General features: G+C 34.8%; 1 protein-coding gene across 1 annotated transcript; it reads right to left on the reverse strand.

The window, feature by feature from the left end:
- On the reverse strand, positions 6,587 to 7,262 carry LOC109721530 (transcription repressor OFP7-like). The gene is made up of 2 exons (XM_020249180.1): positions 7,125 to 7,262; positions 6,587 to 6,787 (listed from the first exon to the last, which is right to left on the reverse strand). Exons 1-2 carry the CDS (start codon positions 7,260 to 7,262, stop codon positions 6,587 to 6,589), a joined length of 339 nt encoding a protein of 112 aa, XP_020104769.1.

A 12,171-nucleotide genomic window follows, 5' to 3' on the forward strand; every position in this document is an offset into this window, starting at 1 on the left:
GCGTAAGATCGATTCTAGACTGCTGGGGGTTGTACTTGCACCCCATCGTGCTCCTTTCTTACTTTTGATTAATTGCCAATGGTGCCGGGGGATTTTTGTGCTTGGTAGAGTGCCGGATTGGCTGAGTTATGGCCGGCAACGGAAGTGGGCAAGACTGAACTACACGGCTACAGACGCTATTGCCGCCATCACCATCTTTATAACTGCCGAGGTTCCTCATCTCCTGGGGCGGCGGTGGTGCCCGAACTTGAGCTCGCACACAGCCGTATGTTCTCCAGGGAGAGTTCGAGCCTGCGAGGCACGTGCGAGTTAAAACCTCCTTCACTTCGACATCGCCCCGAAATGACTGAGCTCCATTAATTCGTATCGCCATCTCTGAGACACGATGGCATATTGCACGACTGAAGAAGGCATGAGAGGCATTCTGTACCAGTGGCCTCATATATCCCACCTGATAGCAAAGATATATATTACACTATATTCAGAAAAAGATATTACACTAGAGTTACACACAGTTACATGATTTAAGTATACAATAGATATTCTATAATTTGCACTATTTTAGAAATTGGATTTGCACGATTACTTGAACAATAGAGACTTACTGGGAGAAGCGGGGTGCATCCAAGAACATATTCTACCCGCTTCGAATTAGCTTACAATTTAACGGCGGCGGAACATAGGCTGTCGATTATAAATCGGTGTACTGCTTCCGGCCAATTGTAGCGTGCCAGAGCGGGAAGATCATCGACAAGACCCACCAGTCCTTTGGGACATAGATTATTGGTATTGGTGAAAAGAATACAACAAAAAAAGTAGAGAATAAGTAATTTCACAAAATCGGTAATGTCATTTTCGTCCTTCTTGGGTGACATCACCTTCAAAACCACCTCCAGGTTCTTGCGGTCGACCTTCTTCCCCTCAAGGAAACGATTTTGAATATCCGACCCCCAATTGAGGCTTAGGTCTAGAGCTTGGCCGACAGGGGTAATCTAAGAAAAACTGCCACCTCCTTGGCCGTGAAGCGTATGACTTGAGGGCCTATTTCGAATTCTACACCCTCCTTCCAATGACGGAGGATGAACTCCAGCAATGGCCTATCTGAGATGATGTCGGGGAAGTATAAGATATTACCAAATATCGTACTCTTGATGACGGGAAGATGATGCGGCTTCACTACCGACGCGTAAGTCTTCCTGTACGCTTCGACGAAACACCGAGAATTCACAATGAATCTACCGACGGGGCCGCCGGCAACCGGCCGCGAAGGCGCCTTACGGCCGTCGGCAGACGATGAATCAGTAGATTGCGACGACTTCGACGCCATTGCAAGCAATGTAGATTTAGAAAGGTCGTGTATTCGCCGATGGGATTCGAAGTGGACGATGGTGGTTACAAATAGAAATGTTGCTGTTAGGGCAATGACCGACGTAAGGCGATTTAGACGCCTTAAAAGATTAGAATAGGGTAATGGGGAGCAACAGGAGTTTGAAAATTAGTGGGATGCTAGTATGGGCCAACCTTCTCACGAAACAGCGTAAGAGTCCATACAAAACCTGACACATTAGCACAACAATCAGCCAACAGCGAGAATGTGAAAGATAGTGGCATTAAATGTAGCGACAGAATAGTACATTGACGTGATCGTTATACTCGAGTACGTAGTGAAGAGACACTGGCCGGTAAGAGAGGGGAAGAGACACCGGCGACACATCGAACTTTCTTCGGGAGAATTCATCCCAGATATAATCCCTGATTAAACTTCTTATTGCACCATTCTCAATATACTGTTGAAGGTGTATTATAAAAAATATGGACCATCATAAGCCAGTCCTAAAAATTATTGACTCGTTGCACCATTACTTTCAAACCATTGATCGATTACTACGATAATATTACACCATTACGGGCCTATTTGAGCTCTTTTACAGCGCGTCGCACTATTAATCGCGTTTAACGTTGTAAAATTAATCGTGTGGTCTTTCACCAATTAGTGTAATAAATTGCCTAAATGGTGCAACAACTGTCTAACGAGTACAAGAAAATTCTTTGGTGCAAGAACTTTTTTAAAATTATTTGTAACATTGTTTCCTAAGTACTGCAAGTGGTCAAAAAATAGTATAAGTTTTTCTCTGAATTTGTTTATAATATGAATGTAAAAGTGCAACATCGTCGAAAATAATAGTGTAAAATCTACGCTAATAGTGTAATACAGCTAAAAGCGGTGCATGAATATAATGAATTATACAGATATATTTACTATAAGGCGTAACAATGTAAAGAAAGAGATCCCTTTATTAATATACAAGCAAATTATACATTGTCACTACAACAAAAACGGTCTATAGCGACACTTTTAAATATAGGTACATGTCAAAAAAGTGCTGCTAGCTAAAATTACCGACACTTTTAAAAAGTGTTGCTATTGTGGGGTCGCTAGATATATAGTGACAGTTAAAGAGTGTCGCGATAACCTAAAAGAATGCTGCTAATTTACCAACACTTATTTAAGCATTTAGCAACCGCCGAAACTCTATCTCGTTGGCTGCGGTGGCGAAGGAGAACAACAGGAAAGGCTCTTCGTCTAGAATTTCAGTGGATTGAGTGAAGAGAGAAGAAAAGATAGTAATTGATTTTTTTTTTTTTTCTTTTCTGTTTGTAATCGGGCCAAATGGACTAGGTGTTGTGGGTTGAGTAGAGTAATCTTTTATTTTTAGTTGGATTGAGCTTTATATATAGGCATTAGTAGATATTTTTTTAAGTTTTAGGATAAATAGGACACTTACTCAAAAGTGTCCCAAACATGTGTCGCTATAACCTAATTCTGTTGTAGTGTGTCTTTGACGAAAACGCAACATATAATACACGTTTTGCATACAATACGATGTTCACAACATCAACTGTAACTTTCGCATCAACATTATTAATGAACAAAATTAGGCCTTCATTTTACAAAAGTACCAAATCATCATCAAAGCTTGCCGCCAAATCCACGAGCACATAACATACTCTGAGGTTCTTCTATCGGAAGATGAAATGACAGAGAGGAGAGGGCTCGCTCGGAGGGGTATGTCGGAGCTTTATTTGCACTAGGGACTTTGGCATTGACGTTTTGGCACTACATTGTTCGTAAAAAGACAGTATAGCCAGAAAAAATTTAGAATCTATCGATAAGAATAAAGATCTGGAAGAATTTAAGAACCTGGTATAGGGTGGTACCTCGTCGCAAATAAAGCACAGTACTTCAGATAGTGTGAATCAATCTTAACGCCTCCTTACTGGATGATACACTTACGACCGAGCCTCTTCTTCGTCGACGTCTCCTGCGGGTCTCTCCTCTCGTCTCGTGATCCTCCATCATCGCCGTTTCCTCGTCGTCGGTTGCCCAAGTCCCTGGAGAGTGCTTTTATAGAAAACGAACAGACATTTGAGGAATCGAGTTGAGGTACTCCTTTACCCTACGTTGCGTAACCATTTAGGTAACCGACTATTAATGCTCGCGAAATATTAGTTTTCGTCGTGAACAGAAAGTAGCTAATGCTTACCTCAAGAGCCGTATTACTGTAACATCACTTTAAAATAGGTCGTGGAGCCTCCTCCCACTCCTCCCGTATATTATCGACGGCCCCCATATCCTTTCATTTGGCCTATTAGCTTAAGATTACATTATGAAATAAAATAAGTCAATTTTGAACTGGAACGAAGCTACGGATGCACTGTTATAGACGTCTGTTGCACCATTTCTCCTTTCGTAACTCTTTACGTTGCACTATTATCGGGGCGCGCACTATTTGTCAATAGCTTTCGAAAAGGAAACAGCGGGGCCGACGAATAGCGGGGGCGGATGTGGTTCGAGTTCCGAGTAATGATCGAGGGAGGTTGGATTGCGTACAGCGGACACGGCGCATTTAATGAGCGCCAGACAGTACGGCATGGTATACATCGGTTGAGGAATACGCTGAGGAATACTACCGTATTGCACTCTTAAAAGCTTAGTACGAGTCTATTCCAAAAAATTACACTGGTATTACAACCGTATTGCACTCTTACATATTTCGTTGCACTCGTAGATAAAATACATTATACTGTTATTTTTTCGTATTGCACTCTTACAAGCTTCTTTGCACTCTTTTAAAAAATATTATTCTGTAATTAACACTGTCTTGCACTATTATTCGCACTTAACTATGAACTTATTTAACAGTTAAAAGGACGCGTGATCTTTTATAGAAAAATTTTACACAATCGTTTAGCTGTTATGTCGCGCCTCTCGGACTCCGAACCCCACCGTTGAGCGTCCAGTCGCGCCGCAGATCTTCCTGGCTTGCCGACTCTTATGTCGCACATCACCGACCGTTCAGCCCCGCCGCAAAGCTTCCTCGCCTGCATTTGTAGGGGACGTCGTTCATTTGCACTTTTAAGTTCAGATTATATTAAGAAATGGAGAAAGTAAAATTTTAACTGATTATGATTTGGTTGCACTGGAACGATGGTAGGATGCACTGTTATAGAGGTCGTTTGCACCAGTTCAGATTATAAATTGAGGTATAAGCGGGGATTAGATCAATTTTGCGTTTCGATGAAAATTGGGTTATTCTTGAAAATAAGAAAAATAGCGTTTGGTTAGGTAAGATGGAATAAAAATTGAAGTGGGTAGTTATAAATAAAAAATAATAATATTATTCTTTTTTTATATTAGAATTAGAATTTTTATATTTTATATTTATATTTTAAAATTTAAAATATAAACTTTTAAATTTTAAAAATCAAAATTAAATTTTAAATTTAAAATCTCAAATTTATAATTTTAAAAAATTAATTTATCATGAATATTATTAGATAATCATAAATGTTAATTAATACATTAATTACCAGATTAATTAATCATTAATCAATTAACCATGAGTACTGTTAATTAATAAATTATCTAACTATAAATAATTTAATAAGTTAACAAATTAGGCTAATATATTAATATATTAGTAAATTAATAATTAATTAATTATTTGATTAGTTATGTTGGTAAAAATATTAATTTATTTATCAATAAAGATATTAGTTATTGCATAAACACACTAATAAATAATTATTAATTTAGCTAATATTTTATTATTAAATTAGTTAATTTTTAATTTAGCTAATTAGTTAATAAAATAATATATATAATATATTAATTAATAATATTTTATTATTAAACTAGTAGAGGAATAAAAAAAAAATTTTGTTATTCCACCAAAAAGGTGGAATAACAAATTTTCCTCTTAACGAATTATTCTAAAATAACCCGTTAAGAAGGAAATTAAATAAACTCACTCCCTCTTATAGTGTTTGGATGAATTAGAGGGATAAAATGGTCTATTCCCACTTTATCCCTCAACCAAATAATGCCTAAAATAAAATATTTGATTAGTTTGTGACGCCACGCCACCAATGCACCCGGTACATTCTAGAATTTTTCCTAAAATTTATACTCGTTTTGAAGTGCACCGGTAATAATAATTTTAGACAAAAAGACGGTAAAATGTTTGTACACCTGTTTCATAGAATTGTACATGTAGATTTTTCGTTTCATTATATCTGTGGTAATTATCTTTCTACAAACACGTAACTAGGCTACACACTAGTATATATAACACAAAGGAAAATTCATCACTCACGATCTCACGCGCAAATAGTAAATAATTCGATAATTGATATCTAAAATTCAAGTTCAAATTTTAATTATATGATACACATCACAAAAAAAAATTTTAATTAAATTTTGATTTTTAGAACTACAATAAAAATATTTATTATTTGACTAAATTACAAAAAATTTTTCTGTAATTATCCGTTTTTTTATTATGGCATTTAAAAACCTACACTTTACTCCCTTATAAAATAAAAAATATTCACATGAAATTACGATGTGTAAAATGACCATTTTGCCCCTGGCCGTTTTCGTCTTTTTTCTCATCTTTCTCAGCTGCCCCTTCGATCGGCTGCGATTTCCATCTCAATCGGCCGCGATTTCTCTTCATTTCATTCTCCACCTGCTCCCCTTCTCCTCCTGCACCCTCGCCGCCTCTCGATTTCGACGATAGTAGGAAAAAAATCGATGTGGGTGTTGATGGAAAGATAGGCAATGACAACGAGGACAAAGACGAGACGGCGGAGGAGGACGAAGGAAATGTGGGCGAGGGCGAGGCAATGGAGGACGGCGAGGCGGCGGCGAGGCGGAAGGAGACGAAGCAACAAGAAAGAGAACGAAGGAGTATTTTCGGCATAAAAAAATATTTTATAACGGAATCCTAACGATAGAGAGTAAAATGCACATTTTTAATTTTACAATAAGATAAAGTATAGATTTTTAAATGTCAGAGAAAAAAAATAAAAAAACAGATTATTATAAAAAAAAATTTTATAATTTAACCTTATTATTTTATCAATTTGTTGAAATATTATCTTCTTTTGTCCAGCTCATACTATCAATTCAACAATTTAAAAATTCAATTTCTAATAGAGATTGAGAAAAATTAAAAAGACGGATATTTACACGGAGGTTTTGTGTAATTTAGCTTCTTTTGTTTCATTAGTGTGCGTTTTTTCACCTGAGCCGGGCTGGCGAGGGAAAGACGGCGTCCCAGATGTCGCCGAAGGCTGTGGTGATGGCGCGGTGGTGGCGGCGGTCGTTGAGCGAGAGCAAGCAGCGGAGCAGCTGCTCCAGCCCGGCGGCGTCGTAGATCTCCTTCTCCACCACCATCTCCGCCATCGACCGCCGGAAGTCCCCCCGTGGGTCCTCCGACCTCTTCACCACCGCGAAGCTCTCCCCCACCCTCCCCTCAACCGCCACCGCCGCACTCCGCCGCCGGAGAAATTTCTCCGGCGACGACACCGGCGTCTCCGTCTCGTCGTCGTCGTCCTCCTCCTCCTCCCCCTCCTCCTCCTCCTCGCCGCTCGAGAGCCGCGCGCTCCCCGCGCCGCGGCGCCTCCACCGCGGCCGTCCGCCGTCGGAGTCGATTTTCCGGCGGGGGGAGGAGTCGCCGTCGCCGGGGGTGACGACGTGCCACTTCTCCTCCCGGCGCCAGAGGTACGCCGGCGCGCCGCCCGCGAGGGGGACCTCGTCGCCGTCGCCGTCGGAGCACATCTGCCGGCGCCTCCGCCGCGATCTCCGGCGATCTGGGGATAACGGCGTGGGTAACGGCGACGTCGCCGTCGGTGGAGCGGCAGCTGTGGAAGGAGGGGAAAGCGCGGGTTATCCTGAAACGGAACCGCTTGGCCATGGGAAACAACACTGCAGTAATAAGATCACTGCAGAGGAGGAGGGAGATTAAAAGTTAAAACAAAAAAAAGAAAACAGAAGAAAAAGGGCGTTGCGATTAGAAAAGATGGTGGGCCATTTTATACACTCTGCTAGATTACTTTGGTAGGAATGTTTGTTACACCGTTGGCTTCAGCTGTGAGGGGTGGTGGGATGGTGCGTCCTAAAATAGGAGCCGGCTTGGAAAAATTTGATATTATCATTTTTATAATTAGAGAAACAGTAAATGCATATCTACTCTTCAAAAATTATGAGCCGTTTGACATTTTAATTCATAAATTTTATTTTTTTATAAATTTTAGTTCTATAATCTATAATTTATAATCCAATTTAGTTGACTAAATATTAAAATATTACTAATGTAAAAGTGATATAGCATTTATATTACATTTTACCACCTTCACATTAGTGATATATGAAAGTTTGAGCCATAATTTATAAAAAAAAATTAAAATTTGGGAACTAAAGTGTCATCCTCTGATAGTTTGAGGAGCAAACATGTAATTTATCCTTAGAAAAATTATAGCTAAGCGTTTTAGAGGGGAGCAAGCTCATGCTAAGCTCAGCAATATATCGGGTGAATTGCACCGAAGTAGTCCGCGGAGTTCTCATCCACTTTTGCTTTTGTTCTCAAAATTCTCACTTTAGTTGTTGTCCTAATTTACATTAGCAATGCAGCTAGAATTTTTTTTACTTTGTATAGGTCGCATCTGTAAAACCATACATTATGCATGGAGCAATTGTTCTGTATATCAATTCCACGGTTCGTTCTTTAAATTTTTCTTGCTGCAAATTTAAATGGTTGAATTGAGACTATGAGATGAATAAAGAGCCAATCATATATAGAAGTACGGCTAGAACTTTTAAACGTAAACGAGATCATTTAATTTGCATCATTTTCAACGTCTGAATTAACGATTAATACTGTTAAACACTATCGTAACTATCTAAACTTTTTATGCCTCTAATTTTATAATTTTTAAAAATAAATTTTCAAATAAGCAGATGGTCTCAAATAATCTTATAATACTCCTTTGAAATAGTTAATTTTGAAATCATATGAATGCTACGCAAATAACGCAATTTAAAACCTAAAGCGTTTATATAGTCTAGATCAATTTTGGCGGTGGTAATAGTCAATCGGACCGTCCTATCACCAACAATGACACGAAAGTATATAACTTCATTTAATTTTTGAAATATTCCAGCTTCATTCATTCTTTCTTTTTCTTTGCAAGATTTATTGGCAAAAATTTTGAAAGTTTTTTATTTTTGAGAGATAGGTAGCATGTTAGCCGTTTCGTTTATTTTATTTTAAAAATAAACATAACTGAAAATATAAATCAACTAGGATTCGAACTTGAGACCTAGGGTATCACCCACAAAGTCCTTTAAAATTTTGAGAATTGTTAAATACAAATAATTACATTCAAAATTTCAAGAATCAAATTAAAAACTTGAGTAGCATAGTACAACCAATACTCTGAAGATTTGAGTAGCTTCCAGATGATTCGTTGCAGTGGAATCCCAGAATTCCGCTTCCCACGTGTAAATAGAGTTGGGCGGGAGTAGATTTCCAAATTCCAAGAAAAAATTGCTTGAACCTTGTGTACTATTATACTCTATGAACCAAAAGGGCATTTAGTTAGATGAAATTGTAAATGCATTATAATTAATCTATATAGTCAAAAATATATCAGTTATACTATACTCTTATGAATATAATTTTTTTTGTACTCATAAGTTTTTGACCGCTAGATCTACTCCTTTTATCATTTCCACCCGTTAGATCATACTATTAAACCAACCACCATTCAACCCTAACAGACCACTATTGACCTAATCGGAGACCACTATCATCTTAATCACGCATCTCTTCATCCAATGGTCGAAAATTTATGAGTACAAAGAGGGCTATATTCATAAGAGTATAGTAGCCTTAGCCCAGTTATATATATATATATATATATATATATAGGGTCCGGCTACTATCCTATTAATAGGATTGGGACCCTTATCCTATTAAGTCGATTTGAATGATCGGAACTTTAAATTGAAAATCGGCACCGTTGAAGTTGATCTACACAATTAAAATTGTTTAGAAACCAAATTTTGTAATATTTAAAAATCATTATCAAGTTCATCTTAAGAGTTAAAAAATGAACGGTCATAAATGAATAACCTTCTTAAAATAGAGGTTAGACTTTCTCAGTTTGTAATCAGAGTTATCAAATATTATCTAAATAGTATAAAGAATTTTCTATCAAAAATTTAAGCAATTTGGATTGCTCTATACCGTTAAACAAGCAAACGGCTCATATAGGCTGTCAAAAATTGTCGATTTTACGACACTTTGATCACCATGTAAACTATTATCAAAATTTATGAAATTTAGTTTCCAGATATTTCAAATATTCTAGATCAACTTCAACGGCTCCGATCATCGATTTGGAATCTCGATCATCAAAAACAACTTGATAGGACAAGTGCTCCTATCCTATTAATAGGATAGTAGCATTAGCCTATATATATATATATATATATATATATATACTAAAAAGTGTTATAACTATAAATAAGTTATTTGTGACATATGGTTCAGAACAATATTTTTAAATTTTATCACTTTTTATATATATAATAGTGAGATTATTATTAATGTAGAAGAAACAAAATTTTTTTTTTTAAATAAAAATTATTTTTTATTTAAAGTTACTCTTTCAAAATAATACAATTGGTATTATGACTAGTTTGGACATAATTTTTAATTCTGTTGTTGATCTTCCTGGTATAATTTCAACTATAGAAATTAAATTTAAATATATAAAAAAAACACAATATTTAGATCTATATTCAATTACAAGTTTGCATCTACATATAATTAAATAGTTCCTACGATTTCATTATCTATGCAATAAAAATAAGTTTTATTATAAGGGTGCGTTTGGTTCGCGCTATTTTTTAAAGATTCCTAGTAATCCAATAGGAATAAAAATATATGACGGTGTTTGGCTAAACGCACTAAGTAATCTAGTTGGTAATATTAGATTCACTTGGGAATAAGATTCACACCAAAGTACTAATCTCATTCCCTTGAGAGATGGTGGGTATCCTCATATTAATGGATTGGAGTAATTATAATATGTCTAATCTCTTTCTTTCTTCCTACCCGCCGGCAATTGATATTATTTTTCGTTACACTCTAAGGTATCGTTTGGTTCGGGGATAAGCAAAAAGTTGGTATTCCAGGGATAGGTATAAATTGAGGTATAAGCGGGGATTAGATCAATTTTGCGTTTGGATGAAAATTGGGTTATTCCTGGGAATAAGAAAAATAACGTTTGGTTAGGTAAGATAAAATAAGATTTAAAGTGGGTAGTTATAAATAAAAATTAATAATATTATCACTTTTTTATTTATATTAGAATTTAAATATTTATATTTTATATTTATATTTTAAAATTTAAATTTTAACTTTTAAATTTCAAATTTTGAAATTAAAATTTAAAATTTAAAATCTCAAATTTTAAATTCAAAATTTAAATTTTAAATTTCTAACTTTAAATTTAAGATCAAATTTAAATTTGAAAAAAAATAAAATTCAAATTTAAAATTTCAAAAATTTAAAATTTTAAAATTTAAATTTAAAATTTAAAATGTGGAATTTAAAATTATAAACTTTAATTTTGAGATTACAAATTTTAAATTTTAAATATAATTTATTATAATATTTTAAATTTTAAATTTATTTAAATTTTAAATTTTAATTTATTTTAATATTTAAATATAATTTATTATAAAATTTATTATAATATTTAAATATAAATAATATGTATTAATATAGCACAATTAATAATTTTATTATAAAAATAATGTATTATAATATATAATATATTATATTTATATAATTTAGTTTTAATTTATTTTATAATTTTAATTAAGTTTGAAATTAAGCATGAAAATAGCACTATTCCACCAAAATGGTGGAATAGTAAAAAGCTTGCTATTCCGGGATAACCGAGAATAGCAAGCTTTGACCGGAATAAAATATTTCGGTAAAAAATGATCCCGTTTGGCGGAATAATGGGGATAACTTTTGTTATCCCCGCTTATCCTCCTAACCAAACGGGGCCTAACCTTATATCTCTCTCTAAACTTATTTTTCTATCTAAATTCAACTTTTTTTCTCTCTCTCTTTCTAAAATTTCAACTCTCTCACTCCCTTTAATTTCGACTATATTTTTCTTCCTATTTTTTTAATTATGCTCTCTCTCTCTCTAACTTATACTCTCTCTCCCTTTTTTCTAAAAATATGTTGAAACTTTTTGTAACATTATCTAAAATTAATTAAATAAATAAATTAATTAATTGTATATTTTTTGTAACATTAAATAACATGGCTAATTAATATTACCGTGCGAACCAAACATAGGAATTTCACATTCTTAGTAATAGAATGAATAGGAATAAGATTCTCGGATATCTTTTATTCCTAGTAATCTTTCATAATGCGAACCAAACGCACCCTAATAGGGATCCAACTGGAATGTTTCTCGAAGTAAACCGAAGAGTTTACTTTTACATTGTTTCCAGTGATGGAATTTGACTTAACGAGTCACACCGTTAAGCTTAATTTAGGTCATTTGAACTTTTTAAATTTCAAATTTTATTATTTTGTTATATAATTTGTCTAGTATTCTAGTGGTCTTAAATTTAAAAATTTTTAATGGCTAATATAAAAAAATTTTGATACTACTTAATTACTAGGCAAAAAATATTCCAAAATCACAAAAAATAAAAATAAAAATAAAAAATTTAAATAGCATAAATTATGTTTAAAGGTATAGATCGTGGATTTAAATTCTCTACAG

This window comes from Ananas comosus, linkage group 15 (assembly GCF_001540865.1).
Source record: "Ananas comosus cultivar F153 linkage group 15, ASM154086v1, whole genome shotgun sequence".
NCBI classification, from domain to species: domain Eukaryota; kingdom Viridiplantae; phylum Streptophyta; class Magnoliopsida; order Poales; family Bromeliaceae; genus Ananas; species Ananas comosus.